The sequence below is a fragment of the Rhagoletis pomonella genome, unplaced genomic scaffold, assembly GCF_013731165.1.
Source record: "Rhagoletis pomonella isolate Grant_MI unplaced genomic scaffold, Rhpom_1.0 Rhpom_scaffold_00006, whole genome shotgun sequence".
In the NCBI taxonomy this organism is placed as follows: Eukaryota; Metazoa; Arthropoda; class Insecta; order Diptera; family Tephritidae; genus Rhagoletis; species Rhagoletis pomonella.
In genome coordinates, this window is record NW_023458560.1 from 77,954,305 (window position 1) to 77,969,369 (window position 15,065).

The 15,065-nt window shown below is 38.6% G+C and overlaps 2 protein-coding genes across 2 annotated transcripts; both read right to left on the minus strand.

Annotated features, from left to right (window-relative positions):
• Positions 1-2,896: 2,896 nt before the first annotated feature.
• Positions 2,897-3,516, minus strand: LOC118741764 (41 kDa spicule matrix protein-like). Its single transcript, XM_036473735.1, has 2 exons — positions 3,132-3,516; positions 2,897-3,050 (listed from the first exon to the last, which is right to left on the minus strand). The coding sequence occupies exons 1-2, from the start codon at positions 3,514-3,516 to the stop codon at positions 2,899-2,901; spliced, it is 537 nt and encodes a 178-aa protein (XP_036329628.1). The 3' UTR covers positions 2,897-2,898.
• A 7,739-nt stretch (positions 3,517-11,255) lies between these two features.
• Positions 11,256-11,564, minus strand: LOC118742132 (cold and drought-regulated protein CORA-like). Its single transcript, XM_036474092.1, has one exon. The coding sequence runs from the start codon at positions 11,562-11,564 to the stop codon at positions 11,256-11,258; it is 309 nt and encodes a 102-aa protein (XP_036329985.1).
• Positions 11,565-15,065: the final 3,501 nt, after the last annotated feature.

A 15,065-nucleotide genomic window follows, 5' to 3' on the forward strand; every position in this document is an offset into this window, starting at 1 on the left:
CATCGGACCAAAGTTATAATACCATTTCATGCTCATGAAAGGTATAATAATTTGCTGATATTGGAGTGGAATTCTGTAAGAATATCGAGAGCCGCAAAGAAGCAACTCGATCGCTTCATCCGCGATAGGTGGGGCGAAAAAAATTTCAATTTCTTCCAAGCGATTTTGAGCACTTACTAGGAAAGTATTTCAGGAATTTAGATTTTTTTCTTGGTACCCTAAGAAAACAGCTCAATCAGTTTTATTTTTAAAGATGTTAAGTTTTGACGGGTGTCTAAGGGATAAGGATTTGCCTATTCGTATGGAGTGATCCATAATAGCTTCCCTAATACAGTAGGCACATCTCCCGTAAAGCTGCAGTTATACCCATACCTAAAGAGTAATAAGTCAATGTTTTATATTTCCTACAATATTTGAAAGTTCATTTCAAGGCTATCCTTCGAGCTCTGTAAAAGGTTTATAAACTATGTAATACTGAGAAAGCTCTTGCCGACACCGACCCCAGCACCAAGAATGATAAAATACAAGATTGCGCATTCCTGCGGGTGATGACGTCAAGATAGCAACGAATAGGAAAGAGTAATTGGAGATGGAGGAGAGAAAGAGTGTTAACCGTCAAACCATGGAGGTCGCCATATTTACATGCATACAAACATCTCTGCATACAAACAGTTTGCTAAAATGACGTCACACGAACAACTGATTCTGTCAAATTCGCCAAAACCAAAGTAGCGGTACTGCTGATTGCGCCACCTCTGTCTCCCTACATCGTGCCCAGCACTATATTATTACCTCCAGTAAAAGTACATATAAGTATATATGTATGGAATACTCAGATAACCCTAACTTTTGTTAGGTGGACGGCTATTCACTGATGTTATGACCCTCATGAGCCGACATCCACTCCAGCACTGTATTGTAATCTCCAGAACGTTTAGTACATAATTATGTAAGTCTACAGGGTATACAGCGAAAAACTTTGGCTGTGCGGCATAATGCGACTGAATCTCCTCTAAAGCATTTTTTGTCACAGATTTATTCTTCATAAGCCACTACTTTGTCCCAGGATATGTATATATGCATCAATGGATCCAGTTTGAGGACGCGCCTACCTACCCTTTGTAAGCTTGTGTCATAAAAAAAGTAAAACAAGTAAGAAAGTCTAAGTTTGGGCGGAGCCGAACATTAAATACCCGGCGCAAGTATTAGATATACGTTTTTCACCTTTCCGAAAGCTACCGCTACATGGTAAGCCGGGGTGTATCAATTTTGAGTAAATTAGCGTCCTTAAATTTCGAAATATTGAAGTTTCAAACATTTCTGAAATTTACCGTTATATGAAAAGCGGCCGTAATTTTAGTCCGATTTCAATAATTTTCAACGTTTTGCTTCTGTGTGGCAAGTACAATAACCACACCGAGTTTGGAACAAATTGGTAGAACGGTTACCGATATACATATATGTGATCATAAAATTTTACCATAAGCGTATTTCTTGGTAAAGAATTGTTGCAAGCGTCAATTTTGAATAAATTAGCTTCAATATATACAGATTTATCGAAGATTTTGTATTTCTCTAAATTACCGTTATATGGGATGTGGGCGTGGTTATTGTCCGATTTTAAAAAGTTTCGGCGATTTTTTATGCTGTACCAAGGCCAACAACTGTGCCAAGTTTGGAAGAAATTGGTGCAGCGGTTACCAAGTTATACACATGTAACCATAAGTGGGCGTGGCTGCGCCCATTTACCAAAAATGTATAATATTCTTATTTTTCGTCTGAAAATTGTTGTAAATATCAATTTTGAATGAATTATCTTCAGTAGTTACTAAAATATCGCAGTTTTCGTATTTCTGGAAATTACCGTTATATGGGAGGTGGGCGTGGTTACAGTCCGATTTCGCCCATTTTCAATACCATCCGTCCTACGCCAGAAAGAAGTTTACGTCCCAAGTTTCGTTAAGATATCTCAATTTTTACTCGAGTTATCGTGTGCACAGACGGACGGACAGACAGTCACCGCTTAATCGATTTCTCTTTTCATTGTGATCATTTATGTATACATTTGTCTATATCTATCTCGATTCGTTTTGCCTGTTACAAACAACCGTTATGTGAACAAAGTTATAATACCCTTGTGCACAAGTGCGCTCGGGTATAAAAAGTAGTGTTGGGAAATAACGAATACTTTTGATGATCGAGTTATTTGGTATCGATACTTTTAAGGATCAGTTATTTTTTATAGTACTGAGCACTTTCTTCAATATAAGCATGTTGGTAGCATTTCAATGCTTAGAATAGAAATCTGAGAAGCTGGCAGCATTTGATTCAAATTAATTTACTAATCCCTAATTACGTCAAATGAATGCCTAGCAGTAAATGTAAATAAAACTCAGTTATTTTAAGTATCTATTTGACACTTAATACTGAGTACTTTGAATCGATCCTGAGTACATGTATCAAAGTAATGATTGGAACAAATGTATTTTTGCGTACTGAGTACTTTCGATTTCTTTTGCAAGTGCTGAGTTCTTTGAAGTCGATACTTCTGGTACGGTCAATCCTTTTGAAAATCGAGTTATGAGTAACAACAGGAAGGCAATTTTTTATTCGTTTTCCTTTGAGACATATCCCGTGTTTACTTAATATACACCACTTTACGTACAAATTTTGGATGTGTAATGTATTCACTTTTATTTTATTTATTTTTTTTTAATTTTCTCTCCTTTACTTTTTCGATTATCCATATCATTTACTTATCTACACAATATAAATTAATTTAATCCTAAAGCTGCGTTGTTTTCCAGTCAAATAAATGATGTGAGTGAGTATACGAATAAAGTAGTTCGTATCGCGATGAGTTTCGATGAATTTCGCTTGCTATTAGAATTCACAAATCTATTTGCCAAAGCTATTGGCGCTAGCATCGGCGTTTGCAGCCGCATTGGATCCACCAAAACCATTAGAAAAGGAATTCGCCTTAGCGTTGGCATTAGCTACAGAAGAGCCACCACCAAATCCACTGGCGTTGGCATCGGCATTAGCGTTGGCTGAACTGGAACCGCCACCAAATGCGGGACTATTTCCTCCTTGGCCCAAACCACCACCAAAACCGGGTTTTCCACCAAAGCCGCCACCAAATCCGGGGTTTCCACCGAAGCCGCCACCGAATCCGGGATTTCCGCCGGTGAAACCAGGATTTCTATTGAAACCGCCGCCGTGATTTGCACCAAATCCAGGGTTACCACCGAATCCAGAGTTACCACCGAAACCAGGGTTAACACCGAAGCCAGGGTTACCACCGAATCCAGAATTACCACCGAATCCAGGGTTACCACCGAATCCAGGTTTACCACCAAAGCCAGGGTTACCACCGAAGCCAGGGTTACCACCAAATCCTCCACCTGCTGCGCCAGCATTAGCGTTGGCGTTGGCGCCGGCTTGGGAGCCACCATATTGCTGTGGCCTAGCACAGCAAACGGCGATCAATGCGGAGAGTACTACGAACAGCTTCATTATAACGGTGAAGTTGCTAACGTATTTTGGGAAATTCTAATACGAACCACTAAGCGTTGATAACAAAACTAGCAAATGTTTGGCCCAAGCCGGCGTTTTTATAGCAAAAGTCAGCGAACTGCTACGAATTTTCGGTGATCTTAGACAGGTTATCTCGAGGGATAGTACCCAGTGTGTGTGTGTGCTTTCAGTGTGAGGTGTGTGTGTGTGTACATAAATGTGTATGTATATGAATATTTGCCTGGATGATTACATTTGAAGCTCACAACAATTCACATGCGCGTGCGAAATCTAAATGAGAGTATATTATGGAGGCAAATAAACCAGAAAATATAAAACCAGATACTTATGTATATTTTTTAAACTTATTTATGGAGATGATTATACTTGCAGAGTTGACCAAATAGAAATTTATTTTCTTAAAAGATCACGACAAAATAATAAGAGGAAAGGAATTAAACCAAAAACAATTCCTTTCGTTATATATTCAGACTGTGTGGATGTATTTGTACATGTACTACATTTGTATGAATAGGAGCATCATCAACGGCAAACATAAATGGTTGTTTATCTAAATAAATAAAAAAAAACATACAACCAGAGATGTACGCGCGGCGGGGAGGTTTTGTAGGTTCGAATGACGAATATTTTTGAATCCGAAAGTTGAAATACCAGGTTGATCGATCTTTGCCCGGAGTGCATATAGTTTTCAAGATTTGGATAGCTTTAAACAATATTTTGGAAATAAAAAAATTTAATTTCGATATCTATTAAGTAAATTTCTTACTCCAAAATTTTGGTGGCAACCCTATTCCGAAATACGGTAGAATGAATGGTACATATCTTGAGCATATATGTACCGTCTATACACAAAAAAATGCTGATTGAAATTAACCAAATAAAAATTTGTATCACTTAGAAGCGTGGAAATTGATGGAAAATATTTTCCGAACAAAGTTCTCAACAACACCTCTCCTTTGATATCCATATTGTGATGTTTTGGATAAATTGTTCAGAATTGAAAATAAGTGGCAACCTTACACTATTATCGTAAGGAATAATATCTTGTATATAGGAAAAGCATTGTTTAAGAACCCTCTCTAGGTACCTATGGATAATAATATTTTACCTTTTTCTCTAGACAAAGAATTAAATAAATATGCGATTCAAAATAGGTGGCAACCCTATTAAAAATATTTTTGAATAAAGGATCTTTAAAATACCTTCCATTTGATACTTATTTTATGATGTTTTAATTAATTTTTAACTAATTTCGAATAGGTGGCAACCTTATACGGTTCAAAATATTATCTGTGTACAAAATTTCATCACATTTTGTGCTATTTCACAAAGCATAATTCTCTTCTTCCCCTTTCTATTTTATAAAAGTAGGATGGCAAATGAATTATTTTGGAAGTTTTTAGTTTTTACAAGAAGCTCAGTACTTTTGAAATAAGTGTTTAATATATGTAACTTGTAAAAACGGATTTCATTTAAAGACATATTTGCCATAAAGAAATAAATAGTCCAGTACAAGTGTTAAGTTCTAGGAAAGCATTTATGTAGGTAGGTGTGTTAACTGGCATTGAGAAATCCCCGGTGGCAGTGAGTTTGTTTGAAAACAAAATAATTGTACTTGTAGTACTACACATGCGCTCTCATACATAGATATGTAAATTTGTTTTGCGTTTTCGCACAATAAATGCAAACAGTGAAATTCACTTCTAAATATGATGCACCTAAGTATGACTAACAGATTTTATTTAACGTGTACGTACTTTGTTGCTATTTTATAAATATTTTGCTTGTCAAATGTATTAAATATTTATATTTTCGGAGGAAAGTATTAGATAATCTAGATGAGCATATAGATTTTATACTATTTATGATTACATACTATAAATTGACGTCACAATATACGACAAATCTCTAAAGACAATTGGGGTATTCACAACGGTGTCGTAAGTGTCATATTGTTGATTGTTGTAAACTTTAAACGCTTTAAAAACATATTAAGGGGTTCGAAAAGTACCATCAAAGTTATATTATGAATTTTCGCAGTGTTAAAAAACAGTTAAAGTTCAATAAACGCTTATTTGAGCTTTTAAAGTTTACGACATACAACAATACGACACTTACGACACCGTTGTGAATCCCTCAAATATTCCGAGATTAGTATCAATCGAGTAAAAATGGGCATTAATTAGTCGCAACTAGTCTCATACTTGTATTATTGGAGAACCATAGAACCGGCTCATCGATTATGGGTATAATTAGGGAGCAGTTAGTCCCCGACTCATCTCTAACGGGTACAAGTAGCGATTCAATGATATATACGCACTAAGTCAAGGAAATTTCATGCGCGACGTTGGCATGTAGAGAGAGTATTCGAATCGCAGCTGAAACAAGTTTTTATTTCTTAAAAGCGACTAGTCACTATTTATAGTTACTCGGGTATAAACGCGATCAATTAGTCTCTTCATAGGACATGTTCGAACAAAAGTGATCAGTTCATTTCATATCTTCACCAGAGTGGAAGATCGACTTATCTCGGCAGTCAGTTCGCAAACGCCCAATTTCAGAATTGTATTAAAAAAAACACCCTATCTCAGAATTCGGTTCAAAAACGCTCCAACTCAGCACATTACCCAAAGTATTTTCATTTGGGATAGGGCGCTTACGAATCGAATTCTAAAATAGGGAGTCTTCAATCAAATTATGAAGTAGGGCGTTCTTGAAAAGTTTTCTGAGATGGGGCATTTTCAAACTGGCTGCCGAGATAGGTCGATCTACCACTCAGGTGACGATATAAAAAGATCAAAAATGGTATTACACTTAAGGAGTGAGATTCTCATAGAGATCATTTGTCATCAAATCAATATGGCTATTGCACGAGCATATCAATACAATCAGCTTACATCGTTGAGCAGTCCTTCTCGCCCGCGGAATAAGTATGCGGTTACCTAGTGCGGTCCTAGGGAACATAATTATCGCGACAAATGGATTTTATATCCCAATTTTTCAACCTCCATCCATTGGACGGATTTATTTGTTGCCCTCTAACACGATAAAGTATCCAAGCTTAATTCATAATAGCAAGTTTTATTGCAAGCCGAACTTCAGGAGAATTCAGGAGAAGGTAAACAGGGCGTTGATTGTCTTTTATTGCTATAGAGAAGCCATTGACGTCATTATCATATTCTGTTCTCGTGTGGTAAATCGCATTGGACAAGGCCGCCATTATAAATCAACTGGAGGGAATGCAAAGATCTGCCTAAATTTGAATCACTGGGATACTTCGGAGCAGGAAAAGCTGCGGCTACACGCGCTGAATTAGGGCTGAGGAGCTTAGGCAAAAACATTTTGTTATTGTTTATTTCTTTTTCAGCGTTTGACAGCGTTCGAAAGAAAATGTTTACATTCTGTATGTTTCAGAAATACAAAACCGAATATCTGGGAAGGCTGATTCTCTCACCGCTCTCAATTTCCGTAAGGCCGTAACTTAAAAATCTAAAATCTGTAGGTTCTTAAGTTTCTTACGGTAAGTTAAGTTTTAACTAACCATCAAAAAGTTTCTCATATAAAAGCTTCGCAAAAATATTAAGTTAAGTTAAGTAACGTAAATTAAGTCTAGACCAGATGAGCTTTAAAGGATCTCGTAGGCAAAACAGACACCTAATAAATTCAAATTCGCGCATACATACATAGCTGTGGTGAGTGTCGTCGCCCTGCCTTCTAATTTACTGTTTTTGTTAGAGCTTTTTCATCCTTATATTTGCCTAGGAAATTGTCTTTTTTCTGAATATGCTATTCTCCATGTTCATAGGCGGCACTGTTGATGGAGATCGCTGATTGTGCATTTTTGACACAATTAGAAAAAAAAAATTTACCAAAAACCCGCAGCGTTTCGTTGAAAACATAGAAAAAAATGCATAACTTTTAATTTTCACTTTTTATTTATTTTTTTACTTCGACATTTTTTTTACCTTAAAATTTATACATAAATCACATTAGCTTAGATATTTGTGGGCAGTTCGACATGAGTGATATGTGTTGCACTAAAATTTTAGCAAATTATTTTCTACCATAAGTTAATTGGCCGGCGCTAGCATTAGCACTGGAAGAGGCACTCGCATTGCCACCACCAGCTTTAGCATTCGCACTAGAACTAGCGTTTGCTGAAGCACCACCAGCACCACCAGCTCCACCAGCACTCGCATTTGCATTGGCGATGGCATTAGAGCTAGCGCCACCACCATTGTAGCCATCTGGACCTGCAGGAAGCCCACCGCCATTGTAGATACCTGGACCTGGAGGGAAGCCTCCGCCATTGTGGATACCGGCGCCCATGGGCGTAGCCAGAACGAAATTTAGGGGGGGCCATACAAAATAAAAAATTCAAAACCAATAACTTATTATGTACTAAAAAATTTTTTATTATAGCTTAAAATTATTGTAACCAATAAAGGTAAATATGTTGTACAAAAAACAAATAAACAGAAGTTCACAAAAGTTGATATAAAACTATTCGTCGATTTAAATTGTTAACTTTTTACTGAGCATGTTTATTTTACGAGGAGGAAGCATCGGAAGCCTAACCCCTTCCGTGTGAGACTTTAACCCAAACTAAAATTCCTACCGTCATGTACCGTTCCCCTCCCGGTACCACCGTCAAGGATTTCGTCGGGATTATAACACTGTGTGACTGATAAGGTTATAGATCTATTCTCTTCCTCTTCTTCCTTTTTGGAGCTGTAACCGCCAAAGCGATTTTGACCAACTGAAGCCTATTAGAAATGCCAAGTGAAGCCAGAATACTTTCAGAGCTGGGGCGTCGGTGTCCATTCGAACGACATGATCAAGCCAGTTGAGCCGCTGTATTTTAATACGCCACATACCAGCACGGGCATGATGAGTGATTTATAGTGTGGTTTTCGTACGTCGAGAGAGGACTTTACTCCTGAATTGCCTACTCAGTCCAAAGCAGCACTTGTTGGCAAGAGCGATTCTGCGTTGGATTTCCATGCTGACATTATTACCGGTGTTAATGCTGGTTCCCAAGTAAATGAAATTCTCTACTTCCTCGAAATTATAACTGTCAAAAGTGACGTGGGTGCCAGGCGCGAATGTGCTGATTGTTTGTTTGATGACAGGAGATACTTCGTCTTGTCGTCGTTTACCACCAGACCCATTCGCTATGCTTCCTTGTCCAACTTGTAAAAGTCAGGACAGACTTCGCGGTTTTTCTTACCGACGATGTCAGTGTCATCGGCATAAGCCAGCAATTGTACGCTCTTGTAGTAAATTGTTCCTAAGCGGTTCTGTTCTGAAGATCTTATTATCTTCTCCAACATCAGATTAAAGAAGTCACATGAAAGAGAGCCGCCCTGTCTGAAACCCCGTCTGGTGGCGAAAGGCAACAGAGCAGAGCTGATGTTATTACTCAACGTAATTTTTCACAGGCGTATGACAGACATAGCGCCATATACCTTTAAGTACTGTCGAAAGCGGCTTTAAAGTCGACAAATAGGTGGTGAGTGCGGATCATTTTCTCGCGGGTCTTTTCCAAGTTTCGGCGTACTGTGAATACCTGGTCTATGGTAGACCATACATTCGATAAGACCTTGCAACCTATGCGCGCGGTGGTAGGCGGGGTCGCCTTTCTTGTGGATTTGGCAGAGCGCACTTGAACTCCTTGCCATCGTAATTAAATAGCTCAGCTGACAGGCCGTCAGCTCAAACAGCTTTGGCACTTTTCTTCATAGTCAGGCGCTGGGATATCGACTCCATCGTCATCGACTGGGACCTCGAAGTGCTTCTGCCTTTCAAAAGGGTCGAAAAGTGTTCCCTCCATAATCTGAGTACGTTCTGGACATCGGTCACTAGGTCACCATCGTTGTTCCCAAAAGAGTCTTGAAACCTTCCGTAAGTCGCTCAACTCTGCTAAAAATATCGGGTGTTTTTTCTGTCGGCCAGCATTTCAAGCATTTTCTCACACTCCTCATCGTTCCAGTAATGAGAGGGAAATGTGGTTCCACTGCTCGCGCAAGTTGGTTTGTTGAAGAGTGCTCTCTCACATCAGGTATGAGGGTCGAGCGCCGAATCCATTGGCCGTCTGTTTTGATTGCCGCTTTTCGACGTTGAACTTTCTCTGCATTGTTGGGGGATGCATCAATATAGTAGTGCGAGTCGATGTTTGGCCCTCGGAGTGTACGTATGTACATCTAAAACATGGAAGAATGCCTTCCGTCTATCACAACATGCTCGATTTGGTTCCCGTTTTTCGATGTGGAGACATCCATGTAGCTTGAGAGAACGAAAAATGGCACTGAAGATGGCACAACGCCGAAACCGGTTTGTCCCCAAACCAAATTTGACAAGGGATGACGGAAAATCGTTCCACAATACATCACACTCCTACCCTGTCGGAAACACCAACAACGAAAATGAGAATAGCTTGATGGATCTTTTTATGCTAGAACCCAGTAATAAATACTGCCAAGTTTCGGGCCCCGGCGAAGTGGATCATCCTCAGCCCGCCGTTTCTATGTGGAGGCTGATTTTTTCGACACTCGCACCAAAGATCCCTTCGTTGCCCACCTTGGCATTTAAATCGCCAAGCACGATTTTTATACGTGTCGGGGGCAGCGCTAATATGTGCGCTCTAAGCTAAGAGAGCCCTGGATGCCTCGTCCTTCTCTTCCATCGGGGCATTGGCACATATGAATGAGATGTTGAAGAATCTCGCTTTGATGCGGATTGTGGCTAGACTTTCGTCCACTAGACTGAACGCCGGTCTCTCTCCCACCACAAATCCAACACCGAATTGCACTCCTTTACGTGGCAACTGTAGTAGACGTCGCAAAGCTCACGCTTACCTTCCTCGCCCCGTCCATCGCATTTCGTGGATGGAGCTGATGTCAGCCTTTATTTTCCCTAGGACTTCAACCAGCCGGGCAGAGTCACCATCCCGATTAATCCCCAGCGCACGCGGGGTGTTACGCTCTCCCACTTTACCTCGCTCCCAAACTAGCGTTCGGTCGCTACCCAGAGTATTCATGGAGTTAGTTAGCTGCGATTTGAACCGTAAGCACACGAATCACTTCTGGCCACTCCCAGGTGAATGGCAGTCAAAAGCTTTGCAGTACTGGGAAATGTACAAAACATAGTGGCCAAAAACGAATATCTCAACTAAACCCTGATGAATTTTTTTTAAATTCGCTCTACATACCTGTATAATAAACCAAATAGCCGGACAAAACGTTAAATGATATACATACATATGTATGTATGTATAAGTATGAGGGCGTATTGAACATTTTGAGTACGCAGATTTTTTAGGCTGGTATATTTATTTATGCTAAATATATTACTTGATTTTGTTTTGTCCCACTTTAGAAGTAAACGTCTTGGCTGTAAATTTATTTATAGTTTCCGTTCAATCAATTTTTGCTCATTTTCGACTGCAGCCAGGTTTTTACCCTTTTAAAATGGAAGTGCTTTGAAGTTAGAGATAATAACTTGATACAGAACCGGATGATCCACATATCTACTTTTCAAATCAATTTACTAATTATTTAGATAGCGTTGGGAGTATAATTTGTTATACAGTATATATATAGGAAAAACCTTGAAATTTAGGGGGGCCGAAATTATCAAGCAAGCATTTCGTGGTAGTATTTTTGAATATCTAGGCAAAAATTTGAAAGATAGAGGGGGGTCCGGGCCCCCCCCTGCCCCTACCTGGCTACGCCCATGCCGGTGCCCCCATTGCCACCTGGCCTGCCGGGGAAGCCCGAGCCGCCGTGACCGCCATGACCGCCATGACCGCCATGACCGCCACGTCCGCCATGACCTCCGTGTCCGCCATCTCCTCCGTATCCGCCTCCTATAAAGCCAGGTCCTCCGGGACCACGACCAGGTGGTCCATATTGACCGCCTTCGGCATTGGCAGTAGCTCCAGCATTAGCATCGGCGGCACCGCCATATCCTTGTGGGCGAGCGTACGCTACTGCCACGATAGCAAAAAGTAAAACGAACAACTTCATTGAATTTGAATCGACTTGGATGCTGGCTGAAAAGATATATGTAGATAGAACTAACTGCACCTGCACAACAAAACTAACATCCCACCTGCGAGCCACAGTGATTTTATAGCAAACGAGCGGGATCAAAAATTGTTGGTTGTGAGAGAAACAGGGGGCAAGAGGCTGGCGCCAGCGAAATTGTTAGCTGCAAAATTAAAATTGGCTAAGAAGCTTGTTTTTTAGTGGGCCAGCTGTCGGAGAGTGCGAAATGCACGGATGCTGTAAAGTGTGTAAGAGTGTGTGTGTGGAGAATTGAGAAAAAATGCAAGTCAAATGGGTGAGCTATTCTTAATTTCGCCAGAACGCCAAAGCCATTCGAGTAGAAGAAGAAATAATTCTCCAAATTAATTAATTAAAATGGCTACAGAGTGCTTTAACATGTGTATACACATACATACGCACATACTTATATGTATATGTGTGCATATGCTTGCCCAAACATTAGAGCCGGACGAAAAAAGTTTGACCAAACAGTGTCCTATTTGAAAACTTATTTACATTGATGGTATCTCGTGACAATACGAAGCTTTTTATTCTGGACCAAACTAGAATTCGGCAAACATTTTTCTTTGAACATTTGTGAATAAGCGCTGCCGCACTTTTTGGGAAGTGATGCTGGAGTGACAGTCCTTGGCTATATATACATCTGGGTCGTACCGGATACGTAGATCCGACTGTCGTGGGAACGCTTTTGGCGTTTACTTAGATTTTTCCCTCGCCTAATCTTTTAATGTTAAAGTAAGTATTTTTTAAACGAATTCTTGTATGTAAGGCATATGAAGTAAACCGAATACATACAATACAAGAAAACACACTCTTATTAAAAGTTCAATCCCTACGAGTAGCTTCCGATAGATGCTCAAATCCCGTTTAGTTGCTTTCGAATGTAGTTTATCCCCTTCCCATATTCGAAAATTTCCTACCCACTGCTTTGAATGGAAACCCCAAGTGGTCGAAAATTAGGGAACTGTGTTCTACAGCAACTAACCGGACGAAGATCCGCTAAAATTTAATTCTTCGGCAGATAATATAGCCAGTTGGAAAACGCCCTATCTCAAAACATGTTTCAATAACATCCTATTTCAAATTTCGGCTGAAGAACGCTCTATTCTAGAGCTTAATTGAAAAATGCCCTATCTCAGAATTTGGTTCAAAAACGCGAACTGGCTGCCGAGATAGGTCGATCTTCCATTCAGCCATCGATATATACGTAGGTATGTATTTTAGTTGTTATTTGCTTATGCACAACCAGGATTCAATGATGACATAATTATGCAAATTTTTATTTTTTGATACCATTTTATTTTCAATTGCGCGTTACGTGCGCAAAGCAGTGTTGCTTACCTTTTTCGAATATTTCCGAAGGTTCATTCGAACTAACGATAGAGTACGAGCGTAGAGTTTGATTTTTTGAATAGAACCGCTTTTTGAGTAAAAGCCCTGGTGTTTTGTGTTTTATTTTATTTTATTTTTTCAAGTGTACTTGTACTCACTCAATTTGCTTTTGTTCCAAATTTGAGGTACTCATCACAGAAGCTTCGAAAAATCGGTAGCTGTTTTCTATTAGTGTCATGTGGAATGACCCGGTCTAATGTGCACGGACTCACCTATAAGGCTGACAAAGCTGCTATTCAACGAGTTATCTAAAATACTTTTTTTCAGTATATCGGTTTTATTATTCAATTCTTACCGATTGCAGTATACATACATATTACTTTCTTGTAAAAAAATCGTATAAATTTAGGTAGCGAAATATCTATTATTATTTTATTAATACAAACCTAACTTATGGTTAGTTCTTATGCTACGAAATTAATCAAAACGCATGGTACAATCATTACAGGTATTATCTTCCCAGATAATTTTGCTTCATATCAAAATTTATGTTCCCTTATTTTCAATTTGATGCAGCTTAATGTTGATTCTTTAACTTTTATTTGGCTTTGCGTTTTGTTTTCGCTGAATTTAATTTTTACAATGTTTCAACACAAAAGAAGAAACGTTTGAAAGAAAGTGAGCTTTACTAATTTTTAATTTATTTACTAAGCAAATGTTTATTTTTTGGCTTTTGCAAATTAAATCAATTCTCTGCAAGGTTTGTTAAAAAAAATGGTATATGGGGTATGGAAATATCCCTTTTTCCCTAGCAGTAAACCATTTAGTGTTGGCAACAATGATGTTTTTCAAATAAGGCAGATCGGAATATGCGCTCTCTGGGAAGGCAACACCTGTAATTATTGTACCATGATTAAAACCCCCCATCAGCCGTTGAAAACAATAAACAAAAAACAAAACAACCAAACTAATATTGCATATGTATATTAATACAGAAACGAATAGAATAGAAACCAAAAAACCGGTAAAATTAAAATTACATTTCGTATTTTTTTTGTTCTTGTTATACAAAACTCATTAATCTCGACGACAGCTTAATGATTTTCTCTCACATTTTGTTGTTACTTTACTTGAAGTTACTCGTGAAAATAAGTCAAAATTTCTTGTCATTCAAGTCAACGAAATCTACTCTGTGAGTTTACGTCTTCAGTATTTATGTAGCTACATATGTACACATGTAAGCGAATTATAACTCGGGTCATGTGAATAGGCGCATTAACGTTTTTAGGTATTTCGTTTTGAAAAGTTATCAACTTTGAAAAAAATTTTGTGAAAATGTGAAGAAAGTACCTTGGCCAGCCACATAACGGTAAATTTCAGAAATACGGTATATCGAATTAGGAGATTTTCATATCTGTATCGTTAGTTCGATTTTCAAAAATCAGGTGTCAAATTAGTCTTAGTTTTTTGAAAAGAGTTTTCACATGTTAGAAAATTAAATTCAAATTATTTAATAACTAAGTTAAACGAATTGTTAAATATGGATATCAATCGAAAGGCTTTTGGAAAATCTTTACTTTTTATCTACAAGTAGGAGGTTGCCATTTGCTGCGTCGAACGGCGCTGTGGGCAGACGGAGATAAAGGCATAGACAAGGATATACACAAAGACAAAGATAATGATAGTGATAAGTATGTATATATGGCACATCTAATAATATAGAGAAGCAATTAAAAATTTACGACATGTGAGACGTATAAAATTCCAATCGTAATTCTTAACGTTGTACATTAATTTGATATCCTTCTTTTTGTTTTCAGAGCACAAGTGTTAAGTCAGAAACAACACCTTTTTCCTTTTAATTTTAGCCCATTATGATGACAATAAAAACTCCTAAACGGTCGTGCTGTCATTTCCAAGTAGCCTTTGTATTCTGGTTCCATTTTCAGCGGATTGCCTTCAAAGTCCTGGATCCGCTAAATTCTCAATTTTCGCATTTTTATACCTTTCATGAGCATGAAATGGTATAACTTTGGTCCGATGTTTGTAAGTACCAGAACAAAAAGAGATAGACCCATGGAAATGTATACTTATATGATCAGAACGTCGAGCTGAGTTGATTTAGCC